At 45.8% G+C, this 27812-nt stretch overlaps 1 protein-coding gene across 1 annotated transcript in view; it reads left to right on the top strand.

Annotated features, from left to right (window-relative positions):
• The first annotated feature begins 6506 nt into the window (after window positions 1–6506).
• LOC119167314 (cytochrome P450 3A4) overlaps window positions 6507–27812 on the top strand; it is a 48552-nt gene continuing 27246 nt past the window's right edge. Inside the window, exons 1-3 of the mRNA XM_037418784.2 lie at window positions 6507–6523; window positions 7733–7963; window positions 17260–17449. Of these exons, the coding sequence (XP_037274681.2) occupies window positions 7778–7963; window positions 17260–17449 (376 nt within the window). The 5' untranslated portion in view covers window positions 6507–6523; window positions 7733–7777. The remainder of the gene's footprint in view (window positions 6524–7732; window positions 7964–17259; window positions 17450–27812) is intronic.

The raw sequence follows: 27812 nt of genomic DNA, 5'->3' as shown, positions 1-27812 counted from the left end.
TGGCGGCGCGCCCTTTTTGAGCGCTCGTTCTGTGACACTGCCCCCCACTTTAAGAATATTATCTCATAATATTCAAAACACACAACTAGCGCGAACAGTCACCACACACTCTCAAAGACTGTAACATAGTCCGTCGCTCACGATACGTCACATTCACAATATATCACTCAATACAATTGGACATTACAATTCAATCTCACACACATAAAATATAACCGCAGGTACATGAGTACAACGCTTCATCACACATTCCAATCAATACAAACGTACAAAGTTCTGTCTTTACAACAATTATACAACACTATACATCACATCACAGCACAGACACTTCGACGATAGTGACACAGGATAACACAACATTAACACAACATATGGCACTCAGCACTGCCAAACACATTCTGATTCGACTTCAGCACTTATCCTGTGTACTTTGAGCGGCGCTTGCGCCCTTTTTTGCGGTGCTCGCTCGATCTCTTCTTGTGTTTCCACGTTCTTTTTCGGCGAGCCCTTTCCAACGACGATATCTGAGGCGGCGTCTCAGCCATCGTTGTCACTTCCGACACCGTTAACGGGTCATAACGTTCAACGGGTCCTGTCGGTTTATTTACCAGCTCCTTCATGTCACGGCATTGGGCCTGGCTGGCCGACTCCGTCATTTTTACACTGTCGGTCGGTTGGGGTCGTGCGGCGTACGTCCAGCTGTCCAGCACGTGAACTCGTTCAACCCGATCATCTTCTCATTCGCTGTCTCTTGCGCCGCGGCTTCACCTTGGGCTCTAGTGAGATCCGTCACGGGATGCTCCTCCACTGTATCTCGCGGTCGCTGGGTTTGCGAGGCCTCTATCTTAGGGGTCTTCTCCCAAACATTCCGGATCATTCGGTCCTCGCGCCCCGTCGATGTTTCCGATGACCAGGTCGTACAGGGGGGTCGTCATGCATAAAGCAGTAACCTTCCCGCTGAAGTACGGCGTTTCAACCTCAACTTCTGCTTCGGGAAGCATCCGAACCGTACAGTCAATTAGGCAAACCGGTTTTGTTCTGCCTGTTAACTCACTTTCCCGTACCAAATTTCTCCGCACGATAACCGTGGAGCTACCGGTGTCTCTTGACACCGTAACCTTTTTGCCCGCAACTTTTCCAGGCAGCGTTGGCATACCCTTCGTAACACCGGTTGGCTGTTTTGCAATTACAGCACCCACAATAGGAATTTTCTCCCCATTTTTCAACTCTACAAATCCGTTGGTGACAGCATTATCATCGGATTTCGGTGCTGCTAGCACACAAGATACCTGGTGAGTTTGACTCGCTCCGTTTCGACATGCGTCTGCTTTGTGCCCAGTCTGTCCACACTTAAAACATTTTACTACCGTAGGGCTCGTAAAGTTAGTACGAGAGTTGCTCGCGCGATGCCCCACTCGGTTACACAGGAAACATCGCGGAACACTCTCCGGTGCACGCTTCTTTTGTTCGGGTGCCGAATTTTTCGAGTCTTCGGGACACTCCTTCTTGACCTTGGCCAAATTAGTTCCACCTTGCGCTTCCAAGAATTGATCAGCCAATTCAAGCATTCCTTCAAGTGACTCAGCCTTCCTCTCTTTCAAGTACAGCGACAGGCTTGGGTGGCAACTAGTAAGAAATTGTTCTCTAATTAGGAGCTCTCTAAGCTCATCGTACTCCTGCGCTGTCCCTGAAAGTTCAATCCATCTGTCGAAATAATGGCTAAGTCGGGCGGCGTACTGCGTAGCCGTCTCACCATCAGCTTGCTTTCCTGTCCGAAATCTGTCCCGGAATCCTTCCACAGTAAATATAAATCGCTTCAGCAAAGCAGTTTTCACATTTGCATAGTTGGCTGCATCGGTCGGCGTCAGCCTACCGTACACACTGAGCGCTTCACCACTCAAGCAAGTACTCAAAGCAGTTGCCCATTGATGTTCCGGCCAATTCTGACTCCTCGCAATCGTCTCAAACCGGTGAAGGTACGCGTCAAGGTCGTCCTTCCTTTCATCAAACGCTACAAGCAGCTTGCTTGGGTTCAAGCGGAAACCATGATCTTCCCGTTCGCTGCTTTCAACTCTAGCTTGGACGGGAGTTTCACTTCGCTGTTGCAAACGGAGGCGCTCGAGTTCCATTTCGTGCTGCCGCTGTCGTTCCCTTTCAGCCCTCTCCGCTTCTCTTTCTTCTTTCGCCCTCTCAGCTGCCAGTCTTTCTCTCTCCATCTCCAACTTCAATTGTTGCTCTCTTTCTTCCTTCAGCTGTCGCTCCTTTGCCTCTCTTTCTTCTCTCGCCCTTTCGGCTGCCAACTTTTCTCTCTCCAGCTCCAACTTCAATTGCTGCTCTCTTTCTTCCTTCAGCTGTCGCTCTTTTGCCTCTCTTTCTTCTTTCAGCTGTCGCTTCTTTGCTTCTCTTTCTTCTCTCGCCCTTTCGGCTGCCAACCTCTCTAGTTCTAACTCAGCTGCTTTTTCTTCCTTGGCTCTCTCCGCTGCCAACCTCTCTCTCTCCACCGCCTCTTTCTCCTTCTGGCTTACCCACTTCCGTAGTTCGGCGCCAGAAAGACCCATCTTCTCACCAAGAGCAACTAATTTGTCGAGATCCATTGTGTCTCGCAAATAAAACCTTGCCACGTGCAAAAAATATCTGCCTAACTCAGTATATCGGAACACTCTCCTGCACTCGTTAACCAGAACACTGAGCAACACACAAAATCGTTCCGATAGCACTATCAACCACTCGAGGCTCTTTCTCACTACTTTGGGCACACTGTGCACCAAAAGGTCCTGTCGCAGACGCCAGATTAACTGTCACACATCCCGTTAATTTGGGAGGCGATCACCGGGCTAATTCCAAGGGCCGAAGTATCGGCCCCCCGAACCGCACCACGAAAGCGTGGACAATTTAGAAGTGGTCCTTTTTGGCGCGCCAGCGGACGCCGGCTGTGGCCCAAAGAACAAGTCAGAGCCGAGAGTTGATAAACAAAACAGAATTATATTCTCAATAATGGCAGATCAAAAACAATACACAAGTATGCACACTCCACATTAGTTGAATACAATATGTCACCCACTAAAGAACGTACTACACAGTACAATCAGCCACACTCGAAACAACGGACACAGACAACGATACGCACTACAATGCAGCCGCATGCATTGAACAACCAAGACACTTAAAGACTAAAGAGATAGAAAACCTATCCAGTCCAAAGTTCTTGGAACAAAAGTCTGGATGATCCTCTTCCGAAAATCACTCACTCAAAGTCCCGCGTTGTTGTCGTTCCGCAGCCCCCGAAGTTTCTCTTCCAGGAAACCTCGCCGAAGTTTCTCTTCCAGGAAACCTCACGTCTTCAATAGGCCACTCTCTAAGCTTCTAACTTCTTCGCCGGAAACACGTCGGCTTCACACACGCAGCTGTTGCCACGCGTCTTCGCTCGATAGCGGTAAACACACACTCTTGCCTGTAGCTCGAGTCGTCACCCCTCAGGTGGAAATCATCTTCTTCTCCTGCTTTGTCTCTACGGACCAAACCTTCGCCGACTACACGGCGGAATCCCTTCGCGCTCTGGCGCTAACTTCCGTCTTCTCCTGATCTCTCCTCTCCGCTGCTCGGTTAAATACCTTCCGCGCGACATTCCAGAAAGTTCTCATCATTTCGTCGGCACGATGCGCAGTGGAGGCTGGGGGAAGGCGCGAGACTGTACGAGGGCCGTCCCCGACAGATGACTCAACCCGGCATAACACGCCCCTTTCCATCTAGAAATTTCGAGTGCTTGCTCGGCCACCGATGTGGGGTGAGGATGTTCGTCGGCGAAGCCACGCTTCCGAGGGGAGAGAGTCGCACGCCCGGGGAGCCTTGGATGTTTGTTTTCTCTTTTTTGTTCTTTTATCGTTGACCTCGCGGCGTCACTCTGGCGTTTCGTAGCGAGATTTTGGCGGCGCGCCCTTTTTGAGCGCTCGTTCTGTGACAGCAGCACTGCGACTTGCAGAGAAAACAAGCATGTGCGAAAAATAGTCACACGTTTAACGCAACAAATTTCCTAAAGAAGTTGCTTAAATAAACTAAACTATTCTCCTTGGCCCGAATATTGATAAGAATGCGCACACCCTGAATAATGATTTACACACCAAGGAGAATTAAGTCGTCGTGATTGAATGGATTATAACAAACTACCGCAGTGTCCGTCACCTTCTTCCTAATGCATAAGTTTCTGGTTGGCGCTGTTCTCCATCGCGCATTGTCTGTATCCTTTGGGAACTGACAGAACCATGCGTTGCCATATTTCCACCGCAATTCCAAGCATTGTGACACACTTCAATGGTCTTTTGACAACTCTTCGTTTTTTTCGGGCTCGCGCGTGCAGCATGGCGAAAATAAAGGAACTACGCGGCCGTTTCTCAACGCATGCAACTTTGACATATATATAATTACGACTATTTCGAAAAGTGATATTGAGTTTTTAGTTTCGTTTATTTTTCCCCTCCTCCCCTAGTCTCGCATGAATCGACGGCGGGCATTGATGCCTGTGGCAATAGGTTTTCGACACTTTTCGTTGCAAGCTTCGCGACTGATATGATTTGACCTTGCTGTTTCAGCTTTATTCAGCTGGACATTGAAATTGAACTATTTGCAGCGGCTCAAACATTGGCAGAAGACAACGGCCGTGCTCCATGCAGCACGTGTCGTCACACAAGCAATGTCAAAGTTACAGTCCGCAAAAGTAGGCGGGCTTTGTATCAGGCGGAGTCTCGGGCTTATTCCGCACTAATATGGCCATTTGCAGTTCACCTGTCATACGTGCACAGGCAAAGCGGGTAATATAACTCTATTTCCTGCTGAAAACTGCAGTGTGTTGAGCGACCACATGATGGCCCTTTTGATATGTAGCCTCGACTGCTTACCCGAAAATTGCGAGACTATAGATCCTCGCTCCAGGAGTCTGATTTCGATAGAGGGGAAGTACTATATACGTCGTGCAGTTACATTTAGGCGCAGGTTGGAAAAAAAATGGGTGGTCAAAGTTAGCGGAGCGCTGGCGTGACTCATAACCATGCTATTGTTTTGGTACGTAAAACACCAGCATATTTGAATCACGATGGCAGGGCAGGGTAACGGGACACAAAAAGAACACGGAGGCACACACACAATGCTACAAAACAACGTGCCTGGTATACAGCATTTGCAAGAAAGGCTACAGTCCAAATAAACCCCAGAGTACGTGCACGAAAGAAGCCTTTGAACAAAAAATAAAGCCGGATACTGTTGCAAAGCGGGCTTCTTGGTACGGCTTATTTGAAAATGCCATCTACGCCTTGCAACTTTAAAGCAATTGTTAATATGTGTGATGAATGTTGCTGCTTCACGTACTCATTAAATCATTTTTTGGAACTGCGCAGCTGTCATGTGTTTCCAGACACGTCAGCAAATGCTGCACAATTTCACGTATCAAATGGAATAATTCCGTTGAAGAGGCCTTTCTCGCCAGGACAACCAAAGGCAATTTATGAAAAACAGTAAAAAAGGTACTCATACGCTACACTTTGTCGGCGGCACTGGCGTTTACGAATGAGTTTTGTTATTGGTTCTCACTACAAATAAAAACTCATTGTAAACGGATGCGTTTGTGTATTCTGATGAGAGTTTTATAAAAGATGTACTAGCTTAGAATCCGGCCGCGTATTTCTGAAAGCTGATAAATTGAAACTTTGAAGAGAATAAATGAAAGGACAAATTGAAATATAGTTGCGGGAGTTGTTAAGAACACCTGCAAAAAATTTTTTTTGTTCACACGTGTTAAAACTGTATCGCTGTTGAAAGATTAACACCGGTAACAGTATTGTTGAAAATAATATATTTTTTTTTAAATTGCGAAGATATACACAGCAACAAGGTGGTTATTACTGTTGAAATTATAAAATATTGTCTGCAAAGCATTGAGTGCAATATAAGCAAAGAAATTCTTTAAATTGAATCTTGTCAGTTATTTATTGCTGGCTGCACATCGTTCAAACAAAGGGTAAATATCAGCAATGAAAACAAAATAAGACTACTAACCTTGGCGACTTCACTCCATCGTTCGTCAGTAATGAACGTAGAGAGGCGAGGTTTTGGTTTTGCGAAAACTAATTTCTGTAACAAGCTCACAGCAGGAGCTAATAGAGTTCGCTGCACTTCCTAATTAAACTGAAACAAGCAACGTAACGTCAAATACTGAAAGAATTCATAGTTGCAGTAAGTGTACAGGTACTGCTTGCAGTACACAACACAACGAATTCCGCAGAGGGAAACACTTAAAACAATCGCTCAGGCAGAACAGGGGGGCGACAGTGGGTCAGTCGCTTCTACGTCTGGCATCTCAATGTCACAGGCATTGATTCGTATTCGTATGTATAAAATTTTTTTCAGAAGAACGTAACCAAAACAAAAGCATTTGCAGTAGGATTTGGGAGATAATAGCGCTCTATTTAAATAACATGTCACAGCTTCATAAGTTGCAGTAATGAAGCTAGATTGCGGAAGCCAGTAGTGAGAGGTATGGGGACTTTTATATTATCTTTATTATTATTATTATTATTATTATTATTATTATTATTATTATTATTATTATTATTATTATTATTATTATTATTATTATTATTATTATTATTATTATTATTATTATTATTATTATTATTATCTTGTCGATATTTCGTAACGGTATACACAAAAAATGCGCATTCATAGAAGTATTACGAAATATACGTAGATAAGAATAAAGAGAAAGACGTCGTCATGAAACGGGAAAAAAAGACGGGGCTGGCAGTTTCCAACGTATGGACAGTGAGCCACATGCCGAGTTATAAGAATGATTTTGGCTGATTGTATTAAATGAGAGAAATCAGGGAGTTCTTGCACTCGGACCAGGTTTTAATACGCATGTTAATGCAGGTGAATCAATGACTGCGGCTTGCTTTTCTGCACTTGTGCGTGGTGGGAGATGACCTTAACAGAAAAAAATACGATGGACAAATAACTTGAAAATGTGGATAAAAATGGGTCACGGCCGAATGAATTTCCCGCTTTCTATTTGGTTAAACCATCAAGCAGCTCCGGTATCTGAACAGTGCAATCGAGTTACTCAACTGCGCACTAAAGGGTCATTTATTATTCTGGCGTTGAAGAGAATGTATAAAATCATCCCAATTACGTGGCCGCTCTGAGCTACTCTTGTAGCTTATCAATGGTAGGTGTTTGTAGAGTAAGACATACTGATAGTTGTTAAGGCTTGACGTCCCAAAACCGCCTTGTGAATAAGTGGGACACCGTAAGTGGAGGGCTCCGGAAATTTTGACCATCTGCTGTTCTTGAACGCGCACTGACACCACCCAGTACACGGACCTCTATAGCATTTAGTCTCCGTAGAAATGCAACAGCCGTGATCGACCCCGCGACCTTCCGGTCAGCAACCGAGTGCTTTAACCGGAATTCAGAACCGCGGCAGACTCGTATCACCACTGAATGGGCACGCGGAATACGCAGCGCTCGCTGTCGAACACTGCTGCAATAAACAGGACGTGCTGCTCTAATCTAACAGCTGTTGCGCCGGCAGCTAAATTAAATTGTCCGGCGCCAGCAGGCAATATCATTGTGACATTAAATCCAAATAAAGAACGTAATCCCAAAAGGAAAGCGTTTTTTTTTTAGTGTTACTGCAGGCGATCGCTCGTTATAAATGTTTATTCAGCTGAGCGGTTCTTTCCAGACGGGGCAAGCTGCCCTTGGCCCACCTCCAACAAATAGGAGCAACATGAATTCGTGGGAGCTTTTTTTCAAGGTTTTACAAGTGGTAACCTTAGGCGCCATCTCCTGCTTTATTCTGTGGGTGATAGAACGTCATCACCAGCACGGCTTCTTCAAGCGACTCGGAGTACCTGGCCCCAAGCCCGACCTCTTCTGGGGAAACTGGACGCAGCTCAAGAGGGATCGTATACAGGTTACGCATCCGATTTTATCGCTTTCCGGCGTAGAGATAACTTATATTGCCACGTGCGCATGTTTCCTAATTTTCACACGACCGGTGTTCAAGCCAGGAAAAAACGTCATCGTGGCTCAGCGCAGGACGTACCGAAATCGTTCAGAACCTTCGCGATCATTTTAGATCATGCTGATAAAATTGAGACGCACAACGCGGGCAGTTGACTCTATTCTGGAGATAACGGGAGCACCCGCTTTAACGCAACAACGATCGATTAGATATGTAAAAAAAGAAAAAAGTCACAGCTTTGCCACAAAGGCGAAGCAATGAACGCGATAGCAGCAAAATTGAAGGTCACGCGCAGAATGGCAAGCAGATAGAAACGTGCCCCACGTTTCTCACGCATTAATGACGCACGAAACAAACTCACAGATACAGACAAACGCGAATAAGCGTCTCAGTTGTCACTTCGCTGTGTCTGAAAAGCGCGCCCTTTTCGCAAACGGAGGCTGTGCAACGACTGCAGTGACCTTTGAATGCCCAGTAACTACAACAAAATCGCTCCAGTGAGAAGCCAAGGCGTATGATTCTCCCAACCGCGAGATAAGCGCGGGGACAGACTCGTGAGCGTCAACCCCCACCCACACCCCTCTCCGCGGGGCAAAGTACGCGTGGGAGGTGACAGCGCGCGCCGCCGCGTCGTGACGATCTGGCAACGCACGCTCATTGCGCCATCTCGCTGGTAATGCAGAAAACACGATAGTTCACCCCGAGATCCCCATAACCAGCGGTAAGTGGTAGACATAAACAGCTTGCCGTTTGAAATTCGACGGAGGTGCTCCTTTGTGGATCCGTGGTTAACGCCTCGCACTCACGATTCAGAGGTCCCACGTTCAATTCCGCGCACCGGGTTCATTTTTCAAAATATTTTTCTTTCTTGCGTTTTCATATATATTGATACGTATACATATACGGTGAGTGACGGTGACGCCGATGGTCGCGCCAAATCCAGCCGAGAGTGTCGATATAATTGCTATCACAATAAAAAAAACAAGTATTCCACCAACGAACAGGTTACTGACGAACGAAGATAGTGCTGACCGCCACCACTGCAAGTAATCGTTGCTAGTATTGCGAGTTTTTTTCTTTGTTTTAAATCCATATAGATCACCTGATTATTCGGTATCTGCCTATTTGACTGCTTGCTTCTTCGGCATCACAAAAAACTGCGTCACAATATAGATCATAATCGCACATTCATCACAATTTGCTGTCCTATTAAGGACAAATAGTGTTCTTGTAAAATCATTCTATATCACAATTTTCTTCGGCAATTGGGGAGACTACGCCCTTTCAGTGCTAATTCTTCGTCATCCACGCCTGAGAAAGCATTGGTCGGATGCGTATGAACAGCGCTTGTGTCTGAATTTTGAATTCTTACCGGAATCTGACATAGCACGTACAACCATATTTTTCAGCAAACACTTCCTGTAAAACTACTAAGGTCCCTACCTATGCGTGAAAACGCTTTTATTAAAAACAAAATACTTCCCAAATCTCACATATGGGTCAGTTCTGAAGATTTGGGGCCATGATTACACCCAACAACATGTCCATACCCATCTCCAGATTTAGTAAAATCTGGACGCCAAATCTGATTTACTGCTTTTGTTTTACGAACACGCTTAAAACGGGTGGTGACCACATGGAGTGTCTACCGAAAACAATGCTTTAGACGAGTCGTGCTTGTTTATTAAACTACTTAACGTACTTATTATGAGAACCAAAAAAATGTGGGACGAACATAGCCTTGTGAGGGCCACGTCTTTCAGACCCCTGCTGGAAACGCTTCATAGAATTTAGCATTCACATCTTGCACTTTTCGCTTTTCCTTTAACAATCTGTATCATCACAAACGTCATCGGTTTCTACACTTCGCTACTACTCCCAGTTCTCTGAATCCATAACCTGTACTGGTAGTTTATTTATTTATTTATTTATTCATTTATTTATTTATTTGTTGTTTCGTTGATTGGTTGATTATTGAGGTTTTGTGGAGTAGGGGTCATGTGTGGCCAAAGAGCACCGTGTTTTTGATGTAGTGTTAGCAATGATCAATGAGCAAGATTCGTAGTGCCTTCACACGTCTGATCACACAGGTCCTTAACAGGTTTCCGAACGCTCCCTTCTTGCCATTTCTATCCACAGGTCGACGTAACTTGCCAACGTCAGGATCACTTGAGTAAGCGTTGCGGTTGGAGCACCGACGCTCGCATGACGAAAACCAAATATGTGCCGAATGAGAAATGACACATGTGGCAATACAATGTGCATATTTTCTAAATACAACGCTGTTCTGGAAGTTAGTTTGTATCCCAACTTCATTTTCCATAACGTATCTCGCTGCGCACTGCGTTAGCAGAATTTAATTGAGCTAGCATTTACCCCGTGATCTCGTAACTACTTTTCATTTAATTTCGTCCCCAACCTGAATTTAGACCAGTTTCTCAGTAGGACCTTTTTCTCAATTAACTGCTTATTACTGGCCTTTTATTTCTATTACTTAAAGCAATTACATAAATAGAGCACGAGGGTTCTGATCGCTGACTTAGTGCTTTTGTTTTTGAGCAAGACATTCATTCTCGTTGACCTTCATATACATAGTGGTCGTGGCCCAGCGGGGCCCGAGCGATAGCAGCACGCACAAACGCTGCACTATACGTTTTTTTCTCATCACTTTTCAAGCCGGGTTTAGTTGCCAAGCGATATGTAGAACGGAACTTGGGCACGACTGCTCAGAGCGCATGAAAAATACCGTGTACGTACGACCTGCGAAGGGGGCAAGGTAAAAGTAGCTCGTATCACTGGAGTGGCCATGAATACGGGATGAAGAAGGAGATGGTCACTATCGCATATGAGGAATATGGCCTCCCACGACAATACGCTTTCTATGAATTCCTTCCAGGGACAAAATTGTCCGGAGCACAGTGTCCACCGCAGGTGTGACTTTGTGCTGTGTTATTTTATGGAACTTTTTTTTAATAGATACCTCTGCTGGTGCTTCGAAGTGCTGCAGGCCGAAACTTCATTTACCCAGGTTATGTCGTGGCGCTGAACGAGAATTATGCCTTTTCGCAAGCCCTCGGCCCTGCATGGTAACGCAACAACGTATACATGCTATGGACATTCCGCCCAAAGCGCATGATGAACGGAGCTACTACCTGATGGAGGGTGTCAAACATAATTTTTTTAAATATACGCTGCCATCTGTTCCACAGGGGTCTGTGCTCACTGCGACAAAGAAGTGTCATATGATGAAAGCGTTGCCACTACAACCTGTGCTATGCGTGTATGACTGTTGTGAAAGCATTATGTGCTTGATAAGCAGCCCTAGCCACATGGGTCCATCGCTGTACGTCAACGACCTACTGACAGGACAAGAGACACACAGTTCGGTGCTCGAAGGTAAGAGCCCTATTAAAACCAGGGTATTGACGCAGCTCGTTTTTTAGGCAATTGTTCAGTCTGGCTTCGAAAACATCTGGCTTCGAGTACCACGAAGTGGTGAGCACAGTTAGGATGAATCATTCCGAACTGCTGTATTCTAGCGTAAAGTGCTGTAAAGCCACCTTTCTCTGACCATTTTCCCGGTTGAGCGGCGGCAGAAAGCACGGCCTTGTGGATATTAGAAGGCAAATTGAAGGAAAGCCGTACGAATTTATTATGTTTGACACCTAAGATAGCTTACCATGAGGCAAGATATTTCACAGTTGGAAGCCTTCTGAGTGCGCAGAAAAAGAGGAAGAAGGTGTTTAACGACACAAACAAGGAATGGTCGGCCTGGAAAGCGGGTTTCCTACCAGCTATTTCTCACAGGGGTAAAGGGAAAAGAAAGAGAAAGAGGACGGAATGATGAGGGGTGATTGTGATATAGCACAATGAGTCACTGCACACACTGTCTCTGTCGGTGTAGGACACGCACAAAAGTCTCTACATTAGCTTAATTAGTAGGTGCTCCATAGGCGGGATTCTAAACCTGTCTTGCTTGTCCCCGAATACAGAGATGTTGCTTGGCTCGCACCTTCGACTTGACTTGAGCAAGTCGGCGTAAAGCAAGCAGCGGACTTCAAAACGCCCAAGTCAGCCTTCGCATTTTATAGATGTTCAGGCTGTCTTGCTTGGTCAAGTCAAGAACGAGCTTCAAAGCATAAACACGTTGCTCACCTGGTAACGAGTTTGATAATGAAGCTGTTCGCTTAAGGCCCGTGTTACAGCAAAAAAAAAAATATCGCACATTTCAAAATAACTACAAAAACAAAGTGCCACAAGCATATTTTTACCATTTTACGGCTAACCAGTGGCACGTGGTGCCCGCCGCCACAGCGATCTGCACTGTTGCTTCTGTAAAGCGTCTGTTGCCCGCTGGTTTTAGGGGCCACCCAAGTGCAGCGCCTTTCTCCACGCTTGCTTGTTTGGAGGCGAAACAAGCATCGCGTAGGGTTCTTTCGTCGTTTTTTTTTAATCGAAGGCCACGGCGTGTATTTGTGCTGACCGGGCTCGCGCGGTAACCCGATTTTCAGGGTATTCGCCTTTCTATTCGCCTGTGGACATGCTTGTAGGGGGCTAGGTCACAGTTTTAATTTAAAAAAAAATAAAAAAGCAACAACTTTTGGGAACAAAAGTTATTCGTATTCTTTTGTTAAGCTTCGTAAACAAGAGAAAAAGTGGAGGTCAGGACATTTCCCTTAGCGAAATTTTGTCTCACGGGGTGCAGCTATGTCTCGCTGCATGACGGTGAAGGGGGAAGCACATGGTCAGGAACCCCTCATAGGGGCACCTCTTTTTCTGTGCGTGTGGGTGGAATTTTTCGTAGCGTTTTGCTGCAAACGATGCCTGTCTGAGCGAGAAACAGCGCCCTAGACGGGACGAAAAGATAGACGAGGCGCACAGACACAGCGCTAAGTCAATTTTGTACTGAAAGAGACGAAAACAACGGCAAATATTATCGTGTTTTAGAAAAACAGAAATAGCCTTTGCGGTTACGGAACACTTCGGCGTTGTCACCACCGGGGCTATTAATAAACACGTCTGTGCAGTCGACACATCTTGTAACGCCAGAAAACTCAGCCACTTCACAAAAGTCCTGCATAACTATAGGAAATGCCACCGGCTACGGAAAGCGTATCAGCATCGCGTACAGGTGTTTTGCGATGAGTCGCGTAATTTTTCGGACTGCACGGCACACTGCTGACTACGGAATGCGGACGAGATTCCCGGTGACTGTTTGGAATGTGCAAGCGCCGTAAAACCTGAGCGCCATCAGTATAGTCGTAACACTGGAGGCACAGGCCGTCTTCGGTTGCCTCCACTTTCACGGAGCGGCAACATCGCCAGCAGCTGCCGCAAGGCATTTTCGTGACCATGTATCGAGCGTGGTACTGTTTCTCGTCGTACAACTCCATCGGATATCCTCGGTCACGTAAAGCGGATAGAGGAATCTCCGACAGACAGTGCGCCTCACAAAATGCTACGCTTATGGCGTGGCAAACTCAACAGCGGCCAACCTCCGCGCGACGTCCATTCGAGAGGTGGCCATGTTGGAATAACGCATGAAGTCGCTTTCAAGCTAGCCCTACAGCTGACTTGAAACTTGTCCTGACTTCGACCAAGCCAAGTCGCCTTCAAGTCGTCCGAAAGTTCGAGAACAATTTATAACGAGCGGCAAGGCTATCTTGAGTCAAGAACGAGTCAAGTACGAGTCAAGTAACATATCTGCATTCAGGAGTTGGAAATGCCAGCAATCCCTTTAAGCTGCGTTGGGCGTGATCTACACTTTCCCAGGCACCTAAAAGCGTCTCTTTCGAAAAGGGTCGGCCGTCTAGGAGCGCAGGCCTCCAAAGCTGCATTTGGTGCCAAAAAGAACAAGCAATACAGAGGTTTCAGCAAAGCCTGGTGCCAATAAAATTTGACACTGACTTCTGGGAGAAATACCAAAAATTGCAGACAGTTTAATGTCCAAACGCATAAACATAAAAATTGGTAGGCCCGTGCGCTCAGATTTGGGCGCACGTTAAAGGACCCCATGAGCTCTAAATTTCTGGAGCCCTACACTACGGCGTCTGTCATATTAATATGGTTGTTTTGGGACGTTAAACTCCACATATCAATCAATCAATCAATCAATCAATCAACACAAAAGTACAGCAAATCTAAGCATCTGTCGGGAACCTGCTGGCCACACGCCGCGCCACGGTGGCTTGGTAGATACTCTTCGATACTTTTCTGTTCCTCTGCGCATGAAGCAACACCTATAATCCCAGTGGTTACGGCGTCAGCTTCCAATGAAGGATGTACCGTGTTAGATTCCCAGTGCCGACCAGGAACCCACCGGTTTTTTCAAATGCGTAGAGAAGTACACCGACGTGGCAGGCTAAGGTAAGGGCTTGCATGTCGCGGAAGCTCTTTTTTGACCGACCTTCACTATTCAAGCATCGATGGCCTAGGCGGCTGTGGTGGGACCGGCAGGTTGTCGTCTTTCTTCCGCGCAAGACGGCGTCCCGAGGCTCCAGTGAGGTGGCGAGGAAGAAAAGGTGTCTTAAGTAGTTCTTCCGCTTAGAAGAGGTACCAGGTGGTGTCGCCAAAAGACGAGAATGGGCGTTTAAAGTGAATACTAATTTGTTCTGAGAATTCGCGCTAGGGGGATTTTAGTTGTGTATGCGGTGGCTGTTCGACATGCCGGGCATAGAACCATTGATCCGTTAGTAAACGAGACGACAGTAGTACATTTGAAAGGATATGACTTGACAATCTTTACGTTTTGTTTGGTTTGGTTTTTGTGGTGCATAGGCAGCTTTAGGCCATCATGCACCAAACGCATGGTATGATTCTCTTAAAATATTGGGATGCCTCGCCGAGTCCTTGTCTGGACAAGAGCCTCGAGGATACCAACCAGGTCTAAAACACCTCGATCGTCTTCTCAAAAGCGCGAAGCCCTACGAGGCGTTTCTGTGTATTTAGACGACGCAGTGTATACAGTTGGTCTAAAACATGCTTCTGTTAAGAAGCTAAACACTTCTGAGTTATCAACAAGCACGTCTTCACCTAAAAGCAGTGCAGGATGAAAAGATATATGTTCATTGTAAGATACGATAATGTTTTTTTTTCGTAACTCTTCTAGTTTAGTGATGACAGTAAAATTTATTTACTGATGCCTCACCACCTCATTTTAAACACAGAGGTTTGTCCTCTTTTGCTAGTAAGCAATTGTGTGTTGGGTGTGTTTGTCCAATGCATACACGAAATACGACTACTTCTATGAACTGTTTTTCGTGTGAGCAGGACTTCCATTTTTCTAAGATGGGTTTCACTAGGTGGGGCTTGTATTCTGTTTCTGAGTGCTATCTAGCTTGCCACGCATTTTGAGTTTGTGGTGTACTGATTTTATGACGTCTTTGTAGAGAATGCTGACATTCTTTATTTCGTTACGTCGTGCTTTTGCTGCGCATTCATCTGCCTTCTCGTTTCCAGAGATTCCGGCGTGGCTCGGTACCCAGCAAAGCATTATGTTGCGTCCCTGATCTATAACTGTTATTATGTTGGGCAGGATGCACCTATCATTGGTACACACGCATTTTCGGATGAAGGGCTCTTAGTACACTTAATGAGTCTGCATATAGTATACTGTTCTCGATGATTTCATTTTTTATTTTTTTTCACCGCTGTTGAGACTGCGTAGCATTTTGCGGTAAATACGGATGCGCATTGTGGTAGCCAAACTGTATGTTCCGAATGATTGTGTATTACCGCAATTCCAACATATCGTGTCGATTTGGAACCACCGGTGTAAAATGCTGTGTGTCTCACATACTTTGCCTGAAGTGCTAGGAGTTTCTGTAGTATAAGCTCGCACGGCGTTTGCTTCTTTCGTAATTGAGTCAGCGTGAAGTCGCACACAGAGAGAGGCAGGACCAAGGTGGGAGGGCATCGGGTCTCTGAGCAATCATCGGCAAAGTGTCCTTTATATTTAAATCTTGGCACCTCTCTTCAAATCGGAGAAGGAGCAGCCTAATTGCTTGGGGTTTGTTAATAAATAGTGTTCTAGAGTTACTATAGGGTGCACAGGTCGTTGGGCATTGATCGAATCCTTAGAACGTATGAGCATGTGACCATGATTATCTTATCTGTCAGTGGTGGCTCATTTGCTTCTACATACAGACTTTTTATAGGTTACGTTCTAAATGCACTGTTTGCGAGGCGCAGACCTTGATTGTGTACCGGATCCAGCTGTTTCAGACACAATCTTCTCGCTGATCCATATACTATACTACCATAATCTAGGTAGGATCGTACAGCGGAGCGGTAAATTTTTAGTAGACCTGTCCTATATAAGCCCCCGCGTTTGCGTGACATGACCTTATATATTGAGAGATTAGGATGCTTTTTTCTTGAACGCTATTATGTATAGGACGAGTGTAAGCTTCTTATCAAATACTATACCCAAGAACTTGTGTTCTTTCTTTGCTCGTAATTCGGTTTGATTTAGGTGTAAGATAGTGTCTGTCAGTATGCCTCGTTAGACAAAGAAGAGAATGGCCACTGGCCACGGTTTTTTGTGCAAAAAGCGGAAACCATTTCTGTTTGCCCATGTTGTTAGTTTGTTAATCGCTAACCAATATCTTTACATGTTTATATATATATATATATATATATATATATATATATATATATATATATATATATATATATATATATATATATATATATATATATATATATATATATATATATATATATATATCCTGGCGTTGCCTGCCTTTCCGGCGGCACAAATCGCGACGCCAGCAGCTCGTTCACGTGATGTCATGGGAAAATAAAATCTCTATAAGTCTACGTACAAAAATTATTCCTTGCGTATTGTCTCTTACCATGCTTTTCCATGCAGACGAACGCCCATTCTGCTTTGTCTCTTATAGAGTATCGTACGCGATCGACTGATTTCACTTCATTTGGCGAGTTTTCGACTGTGCAAGCGCAGAGATGAGCATGTAGCTGCAAATGGTGAAATCCTCATAAGCTGAACGCTTAGTGCTGCCACTGTGCACGTGTTTTACGAAGAATTGAGCGACAGGGAGGAGAATATGCCTGTAGAAAAGTTAGTGAGGACCAAGGAAAAAAAACGACCACTTTTTCGTCTTTTCATTCCGAGTGGTTTAGAGGTCCACTCAAAAAACCCGCTCACTGCGATAGAAAAAGTAGCGTGACAATTTATGCCCTAAAAGAAGAGGATTTCAAATATACCGTTGTTACTAATGCAGGTGATGCAAGAGTGGATCACTAAGTACGGGAAAGTGTTCGGAATCTACATGGGTGACAAACCACACATGGTCATCACCGACACCGACATGATCAAGGAGTGCTTCGTCAAGCCATCGAAGATTTTTCAGGACAGACCCATGTTCTTCATCGACGCCGAACCGTTTTCTAGTGCGCTTACATTCTTAAAAGGTACGCTGACGAAATAAGAAGTGTTTCTGTTGTATTTCTCTTAATTCAAATGTGTTTTGACATCGCAGTCACGCGAATCTCGCCATATTTCAAACGTTGTGGTAGATATTGTAGTTATTTGAACCCCAAGAAAAAAAACCTTTATAGACCGTGTTTACCCAAATGTGCCATGAAATTAGCTGTAATACTAGCATTCCCATTTCACTACGTAGTTATGCGTAAGCTCACTCCGTGCAGCAAGGAAAATTTTAAATATTCATCCTGGAGCAACCATATTAGAGCGTGCTTCAAGACAACTCTAGACACATCACAACAAAACAGTTCAACTTATCACATTTATTGCGATGCTCCTCGCGCTACAATTGCTTGTGCATTTTGTTGTTCAACAAATCTTGGCAGTGATTATGTAACTCGATGTGTTCTATGTTCCAAAGTCGTTGAAGGGCACCTTAGTAACTTTTCTGTAACAACATTTCCATGAGAAACCAATTTACGTGTACTACAATATTATGGTGTAACATAACAATCCCCAAGTGTCACCACTGTGTTGCGCTAGCTCATTAATTTTTCTTCACGGTGAGTTCACTCTTTAAACACGCCGTTTTATCTTATAATCTTCCCTTTTGCTTCCATTATCTTGACACATATATTGGGATGCTAATAAACGGCACAGGCCTTTCATGGCGTGTCCAGCATAATATTTTCCTCCTTTATTTTATAAGCTACCTCTTTAATTACTCGAGAATACACCCTAATGTCTCATGTTTCTGCCACCAAAACTTTCTCGCCCAGTCGCTCATGCCTTTCTTCAAAGTCCCCCACAGCACTTTCCGAGAAATCATCGCACGACCGCATGAGAGGAGCTTATTGCCTCCTTAATTGGCTACAGAAAAGTATTTTAGATTCTGCAAAATTCGTGCGGATATAAAGGTATTTGGTACACACTTTAACGCGCTTACTCTCCTTTCGTATCAGTGAGCAAGCTCAAAGTTACAAACAGGGTCACGATGACAGCAAGAAGCAAAGTCCGTACGGCACCATACACTGCCAGCTCTAGCACGTTTTTGTTCTTCTTTGAACGTGTGGCTCACTATCAGCGTGATCACTATTACACTGGCGATTCTACATGTTGTGTAGTCACTCTTAGCACTATAGACTGGCAGCGATGTCACGTTGCGGCACGTCACGGCGCACGAGGGAAGCAAAGCAGCTTACAGCAGCCTGGAGAGGCGTCTTGATCCACATCAAGCACCCACGTGTGTACCTTTGGCTCCGCATACTTTCCATGTCATGACCGCCTTTTCAGATCCTTGGACACGTCATCACAGTTGGTGGATTGCACATGACACCAACTGTAAATGGACCTGGCACCTATATGACACCTTGTCGGCATGTGATAATCCTCCTTGAGAACAGTGCTGACTATTGTTCACCTTGACCGCTTCCGCGCTAGACCTAACCGCCGGCCTAGCATGACCGGAGGCGCCCAGCGAGACGCGGCCAGTGTCACAGCGGGTGTTGCTGCTGGAGACGGCGCGGCGCCGCTCGCTCATGGAGTGCTGTGCATGCGACCTTCGTCACACTGGCCACATTTCATCGGCTAACACCTGGGCAGCGGATCTGAAGAAGCCATCCACATGGGAGCCTAAACTCCCAGAGCTGCCCGATGCGGACTACAAGGTGATTATTCTACGGATGCGCGGGGGTCTCGACTGTACCGAATTGCACCACTGCGTCTAACAACTCGTTCTCAAGCCAGTCGGACTGCCCATCAGCAGCCCTGATTAAATCAGGGTCCATCCTACCAATCACACAGTGCTCGCGAGTACGTCAAGCATGGACCAAGCGGATCTACACCACAACATACGGACCTTAAAGTTCAACAGCGTCCTCTATGAAGTTGTCACCTATGTTGCCGATCCTGTAGATTACTGTCGTGGAAGGTTTTATCTCCCTCTGGATTACACTGAAGAGGAAATCCTTCCAACACTCCAAAGATGCAATCCAGCCATGACCATTGGGGCCGCGAGCCGACTGGGCACCCCCGAAACCATCTCGATCGCAATCCGGGGCACGCGCGTCCCTTTTTACATCAACTACGAAGGTTGCACGCTTCGCTGTCTACCATTCTGACTGAAGGTGTAAACCTGCACCCGTTGCCGAAAAAATGGACATCGACAGGATGTCTGCCCCTCTACTCTCGATCAAAGCTGTCACAAATGTGTACTCCAGGATTCTTCAATGGGCCATGAATGTGAACTTGTCTGTGTCATGTGTGGTGGAGCTCACCTCACTAGTTCACCACAGTGCAAACAGCGTTACAAAACCAAGACACCTAAATACCAAACACCTTTAAACCCTTGGAAGGTCCATCATCCCGGACACCCAACCTGAATCGATCGCAAGAGCGTGGCCCACAGTGGGGTCGCAGCAAGAGCAAGAGATGGGGCCCAAACTCGTCTCCCAAAGAACTCGACTTCCCAACCCTGTCAGAGGACCCCCATCTTACCAGCCATCTGCCAAACCCATTAAGGGTAAGCTGGGCACAGGCAGCTTCCTCTAACTGCTCCTCATCTCAAAACATTAGCCTAGAGTAAGTTCTGGTTAAAACGCCAGTCTCAAGGCAGAAATCTAAAAGCTAAAGCTCGAACTTCAGTCCCAAATGCCCCTTAGCAATCCTTCGCAGCAATCCGAGCCGCGATCTTCTATTCCTGCTGACTCGCCCCTTACTATTGAACCCACAATACCTCTTCCTCCTACTGACATAGACACTACACCCCCAATGTCTCGAGACACCTCACCGCCATCCTCCAATAAGCGCAAAACCCCTATCACACCACGCCCGGAAACATCTCTCAGCGACTGAGTTTTAACTCTTGATGATAATATAAACGCCCTCGAAAATAAAACGCAGAAAAAGTTCGCCGGCATTGAAAGCAAGATTTCTCACATAAAGAGCCGATTCACGGTTTTCGAGAACGGCCAAGCTGACATAAATGACAAACTTGACAATTTTCTAGATTTTGTACAAACGCGAATGCAGCAGACCACTCACTGCATGGATTGCGGCCGTCACGGCCAACAAGCTAAACATAGCCTTACCCGCCCTCTTCTCTGCACCTCTTCCCGACAATGGCCGCAAACCCTAATCACTCGAACTTTGTGGTGAGGCAATGGAACTGCAGGGGATTCCGCAAAAAGAAAGCGACTCTTCAACAATACTTGGTCTCCAGCCCCAATCTACATGCAGTCATTGTCCTATAAGAGACCCAAAGAAACATAACTTTTCTGGGTTACAGTGAACACAAATCTAAATCTCTAAATTCTCCTGATACTGCAATATTAACGAAAAAACACTTGACGGTAACTTACTCTAATTTCGACGGCATCTACGTCGAGCACAGCTTTTTGAAAGTCCTTTTTTAAAACTCAAGAGTCGCCTTAATACGTATTAAACATCTGTAGTCGGCCACAACCAAAACACCATCACTTAAATACTCTCTTTGCCTGAGCTATTGTGGCCGCGAAACGTCACCCTCTTTTAATACTTGGTGATTTTAGTGCACCAAATCAAGTATGGGGCCACTCTGTTTCTACACCCATTGCTAGGGCCTTTATGGGTTCACATACAGGACCACATCCTCATCCACCACAACAATATAGAAGTACCCACTAGATTAGGTAATAGTGTAGCTAAAGATACATCTTCCGATCTGACACTCAGCCATCGCGTTCAGTGTGTCACATGACCAACTTGAATATTAACTTCGGTAGTGACCACTACATTATTCAAACTACCATACACTTTCGACAAAAACCCCTAGTTTCCAAGCCCCTGAGCCTGGAACTGGAACAAGTTCCGTGAGGCCCGTCATTGCTCGGCGCCTACTGAGACAGACGATACCTCGCAATGGGTACAACTGCACACTGACACAAAAACGCACACCACGCCTTTTACAACAGTTGACGCCCGACTTCTTCACTTGTGGGGAGCTAAGCAGTCTCTCTTAAAACGCTGGAAAAAGAGGCGACACAATCGCCGACTGAGACTGAGAATTGCGAGACTTGATTTGCAAATTCAGGACTATGCTATACAGCTTGCTTGCCAACAACAGACCCAAAAATGTGAAAGTAAGCATGGCCACCTAAATAGCAAAAGAACATGGCAGCTAATGCGCATTTATTAGACCCTAACACATCACGCACCGCAAATAATGATCACATTGACAAACTACTTCACTTGCACAAAGGTAACCTAAACACCCTTTTAATGATCTTCGCGACAAACAATCTCTGCGACAAATATACTTAACAAACAAATGATGATCTCAGCAGTACCATAATGGAGGCTGAGGTTAGGCACACGCTTAGGAAACCTTCACACTTCATCCACACTGGGCCCTGACCTTGTCATTAGTAAACTTCTCCACAACTTAGATGAAAACTCAATTATAGCTCTCACTATTTTTTAACCAGTGCCTCGACACTTCTACCTTGCCATCTGCGTGGAAGTACGACAGAGTTATTTTCATACCAAAACCTGGTAAGCCCATAACCACAGCCAACCTAAGGCCTGTTTCCCTCACTTCATGCATCGAAAAGGCACTTCAACAAGTCATTCTCAACCGCCTTAACAAATTTATAGAAGAACACAACTTATACCCTGACGAAATGATAGGCTTCCGTCAATCCCTCTGCAGCCAAGATGTCATGCTTCGACTGAAGCATGAAATCGTTATCCCTAACTCTAGCCTCGATTCTCAAGCAGTTCTCAGCCTCGATCTCCACGGGGGTTTCAACAACGTCAGCCACAACGGCATATTGAGTGAACTGAGTGCCAGAGGCGTTGCTAAAAAAATACACAATTGCATACCTACGTTCCTTTCAAACCATACGGGCACTATTCACATTGGGTGTGAACACTTTTCCTCTTACTTCTCGGGGAGTTTAGGCAAACCTGAAGCATCAGTGTTATCCCCTGTACTTTTTATTATCGCTATGATGCCGCTGGCTAGAACGCTGAGATCCATATCAGATCGAAAATTTTCACTTCATGAAGATAATATTACCCTCTGGGTAACAGTCAGCTTTGACGGTCACATTCAGGAGACTCTGCAGACTGCTGCTGACAAGGTGGTGGTTTTTCCGGGTAACATGAATCTGACCTGTTCACGCACTAAATCCGAACATCTCCTCCTCCCTGCCCATCGGGGCTCTGAAATGCACATCTCTGATATACAAATAACAATGAACAATACACCCGTACTTAAAGTAGACAGACTCGGGGTGCTTGGGCTACACATACAAAGAAATCGACAAAAGACACATACCATTAAATCACTTCACACAACTGCTGACCACGCTCTATGCCTTATAGGCAGAATATCTAATAAGCATGGCGGGCTACGAGAGGCAGAGCTCCTCCGCCTCATCGAAGCCTTTGTCCTCAATAAAGTGACTTATTCTCTCCGTTATCACTCCCCTCTGAGAAGGGAAAAAATGACGTAGACACCTTTTTACGCAAAATCTACAACTTTCTCTCAGAGTCCCCATTCGAACGTCCACCACACGACTCCTGGAGACAGGCACATTCAACGCCTTAACTGAAATTATTAACGCACCTAACTTCCCAATATGCCCGTCTTTCCAGCACACAGACCGGAAGGTGCATGCTGGATACCCTCAGTATCAGTCCAACTCCAACCACTAACACCAAACTACCTATTCCGCGTAAATTATACATGAATCTATGCATTTCGCGGCTCCCTAAAAACATCCACACTGTGTACCACGAGCAACATCGACGACACCGTGCAAAAACTCTTGGAAAACTATTTTCTACTTCTAAAAAAAGTGCTTTACGTGGATGCTGCCGAATACAGTACCCGTCCTTTTTTCGCCCTCTCAGATGTGAATTCACAATCTCGGATAGCTACTACTGTTTCCATTTCTGCTTTCTATTCTGAGGAGCCGGAGGAAGCAGTCATTATTGCTCTCGCCCTTACAGTTCCAAATTATTCACTTGCTATTAGCGATTCAGAAACTGCCATCTACAGTTTTGAAGCGGGTAGGGTGTTCGAAACAGATTCCTGTGCACGCGGGCCCTGCCGATATCGAGGCGGCTGACGCCAGTGCCTGAGGATTTACGTTCCGGGCGCAGGCGCTCCATTTCGACAACGGCACGGTTTGCTGCGTGGGATCGCCTTCTAACATTTCACGACATCTATAATCACTACCGCCTCGGCCTTTTATTCTTATCGCCGCCAATGTCAAAATCCCCGCGAAAGCTCGAAGTATTGCGGCGACAGCTGCAGACTCGCACCTTTACCTCCCCCTACATTCTTCACCTCATGTGCCGTTCTCTTTACCGGTCCTCGTCTTGTAAATATTGCTTCGCAGAGAAAGCAAATCTTAATCACATCATGTGGGAGGTGCCCTAAGCACGCCCTTGACCCTCCCTCAGAAAAGTAGTTAGTAATGAGGAGCAGGGGGAAGCTGCCTTGCGCAGCTTGAAACCCGACGGCCAGAAGGCCATCCTGGGTTTGGCAGAGAGTTGCAGAGGACCACCGAGCGTAGCAATCTCTCCTTATCTCTGTCTCATTGCTCTTTTCCTTCACAAAGAAAAAGTTAAGTTTTTACATATCTACCTACAGCAGCCTGTGTATGTAGAAAGTGGCAGTACCTCTAGATGACTCTCATATATCGTGCAATAGTACTGCCAGATGGCAGCGCAGCATCTACAGTACCATTCATTGTTAAAGAGACACTCAAATGAGCACCGTTCACATCGCCGGCCATCTAGCGGCAAGTGGATAAGGACACACTGCTTATGCGCGGCACTAGTCTGTCAAAAGGAGCCAGAACAGCCAACAACGAGAAGTTTCGTGCAAATCTAAGCCACTGTGTTTTTGCAACAGACTGAAACACAAACATTGTGTGCGCGCTAAGGTTCTTTTTAGGGGCGAAGCTCCTTAAAGTGGCACCCGTTCGTCCCTCGTTGCAGTACGTAACATGTCTTCCGCTTTGACCTGCAAAGTGGTGCCGGTGGGAGATTTCTCCTGTGCGTTGTTCAACAATAAAAAATTCTCAGCGTGCGCGTTAACTAAAAGCCGAATTTTCCCGTCTCTCGTTCCTCATTAGCAGCCATTGGCATGTACTATCGGAATCAAATGAAACGCGAACAGCGGAGCGCGTGGCGCGAGCCTTATGGCATAGTGCGTGCCATCTACCAGTCATTGAGGCTGACAGGCCCGCACATCCGGTGTGGCAGCACTGCGTGATCCCCCTATAGTGCAATATTTCTACTTGTGTTTAAGGTATAGTAATGTTTTTTTGAAAGGAACAAAATAAAAAAATACAAAGGCTAAACTTCTGCAGCCGAATGCTGCAGTAGTATTGTAGCGAGTATTGCGAGTATTTTAGCATGCGAGTATTGTAGCATGCTACTGCGAGTATTGTAGCATGCTTTGTCATCACGGATTCCACGGAATACCTGACAAATTCTAATTATAGTACAAAAATCTCGGTCCAAAATGCTGGCAATTTCACGCTGTTTCACTCCGTGCCGGCAAAGCGAAACAATTTGCGGTCTCTCTGCTGAAGAAACGCTCGGCACTTCCAGTTAAAGGGAAGTCTTTTCCGGTCGGTCTTTGAAAGACGGGTGCAGGTGAAGTAGCGCTGGCGAACTAGATACGACGATCGTTTGAAAATCAACCGCAAACCAATTATATTTCTCGTTTTATTTTATCTTGCCAACACACTGATTGCACTGCGACGCTGAAGTAAAAGCGAGGAATTTCGAGTGATACGATCAAGAGCACTTGGCACGCTCACAATGGCCACCATTATCACCATACGTAAACTAGGACAGAAACGGAGATAACGCACTGTAGGGGGATCACGCAGTGCTGCCGAACCGGATGTGCACGCTTGTCAATGGTTATGACTGGACGACCAACACTATACTGTTTCTAATGCTTGAAACACACGTTGCGCAGTTCAGGTTCCATTTGACGCCGATAGTAAATTAAGCACTATCTGACAAAAAAAGGTTGCTGCATTGTACTTGCTGGGCGTAACCTCATTGGTTTTAGAAAGGTTTAGGGAGCGTTGGGCCACAGTGCCATGAATACAGTGAACTAGTAAATACCATGAACTCGAGGTGGTTAAAGGTGGGAAGTAGACACGAAGGGCAAGCCGTAAGAATGTGTGTGTGCCCCCCTCTCATTTTGTCCTTGGAATGTTCGCTGGATGGCGGTGCTTCTATATGCAGAATATATGATGAAAAAATGCGAGATGGTGGTACTTGGAGTGTTGACTAGATGTATGAACGTACACACAGACAGATGCATAAACGGACGCACGGATGGCTGGACGAACGGATGAACGCATGGACGGACGCAGGGGCGAATGCATGGACGAACGCAGGGATAGACACACGGATAGACGACGCACCGAACAGACGCACGCACGAACGGTCGGATCGACGCGCACGGACGGTCAGACAGACGGGCGCATGGACGGACGCAAGCAAGAACGAAACGACGGACGGATGCTTCGCCCCACTCTCCATCATTCACTCCGTGGACATGCTGCCATTTTTTGAACAATAGACGCACTGTGCTGGTTTTTATAATAAGGGCTGTCAATAATCATGACATCATGTTTCCGTCCGGAGACTCGGCTTTCATGTCACTTACTCGCCAGATGCGCCCAACATGGTGTCAGAAGTGGGTGGGATCCTTCTCCACTGATCCTGAGCTTGCATTCTCGTGCCACGGCCCCGCCGGCGCTGCTCCGCCATGACGACTACCGGTACTGAGGGCTCCACAGGAACGTCGAATTTATCGGCCGCCCCATTTCTACCAGGCGTGGCTCGGCTGCGTCCCCCATCACCTCATGACTTCTAAAACACCAGCTCCTGGCCCTACACGTATGTACGTGGCTACTGCAGTTTGGTAACTTCTCGTTCGCTCCAGCTGAGGTAAAAGTACACTTCATGCTCCACTGTATGGACTCGCAAGTCAGGTTGTCCTCGTGTCGTCCACGCTAGGCGAAGCGAATATGAAGGACGTTACCGCTGTGAAAATGTCATTCACCAACCACTTCGTTGACCCGCCCAACGAGCTTTACGAATCCGCGCACTTCCACCACCACACGCAGCAACAGGGTGGAACGGCCGACGCATTTTTAACTGCTCTCTGGCCAGTGGTCCAGTCGTGCAGCTTCCCCTCTGTCAGCGCCGAAGAGCGAGTCGTCCGAGACCATTTTTTCGTGGGCTTGTTCGACAGCGAGCTCTCGGACAAGCTCAGTTGGAAACCGAAACTGACGTTGCATCTGTGCACTCATGCAAAGGCAGGAGCTCGGATAATTTTATCAGGAGATTTCAACCTACCAGATATGGATTGGACCTCTCTTTCAACTACTAAGCATAACGATATCATTGGAGAAGCAATGCTCGACGTTGCTTTTACTTTTGATTTGTTACAAGTTGTTCACGATTTCACTAGGGTGCAGGGAAGTTCGAAGTCAGTACTTGATCTCTTTTTTGTTACTGGATGTATTAAGTCTTCGGCCACCTGTGAAGTGGTTCCTGGTATTTCTGACCACAGTGCTGTACTGTTGACCCTGGCAAATGGCACTATGGCACGGAAACAAAAAACGTCATGTTTTCGAAATTTTTTGCGAGCTGACGATACATCAATTATAGATCTCCTCTCCCTCAACTTCGACTCGTTTTTGAACAGTACTGCTGATGTGCAAGGCCACTGGGACTCATTTAAAGATTTGGTGAATGAATGTATTGATCGCTTCGTTTCATGTGTTGTTAAAAAGAAGAAAGAAAGGAACCCCTGGATTTCTCGGGACACGTTGCATCTCAAAAGGAAGTTAAAACAATTAAAACAGCGTCGTAGTCATGGGAATATCGCTGGTATAAACGAAGAGATTTCAGAAATTGCAACTAAACTCAAACACCAAATCCATATTGACAAACAGCTGTATTATGGTGAATCGTTACCAAACTTCATTAAAGCGTGTCCTGAGAGATTTTGGCGGAGCATTAAGCCGACATCTACTGAATGTAATGTTTTTGTAGTTGATGGAGTTGATGTGCATGATAGCAAGGTTATTTCGAATGCGTTTAATCAACAATTCAAATCGGTTTTCACCATTGACAATAATGTTCTTCCCTCATTTGATGCAGATTATCCACCTATACCTGACGTTGTTATCAGTGAGCACGGCATTCTAAATATGTCACTTAAACTCAATGTTAAAAAGACACCCGGAACGGATAGCATTCCAAACGCATTTTAAAGCGTTATGCCGAGTGGATCGCCAAATATCTGTATGTTTTATTTTC

Source organism: Rhipicephalus microplus, chromosome 6 (assembly GCF_043290135.1).
Source record: "Rhipicephalus microplus isolate Deutch F79 chromosome 6, USDA_Rmic, whole genome shotgun sequence".
NCBI classification, from domain to species: domain Eukaryota; kingdom Metazoa; phylum Arthropoda; class Arachnida; order Ixodida; family Ixodidae; genus Rhipicephalus; species Rhipicephalus microplus.
The sequence above is the reverse complement of the archived record's forward strand: the minus strand, read 5'-3'. Positions and strand labels throughout refer to the sequence as shown.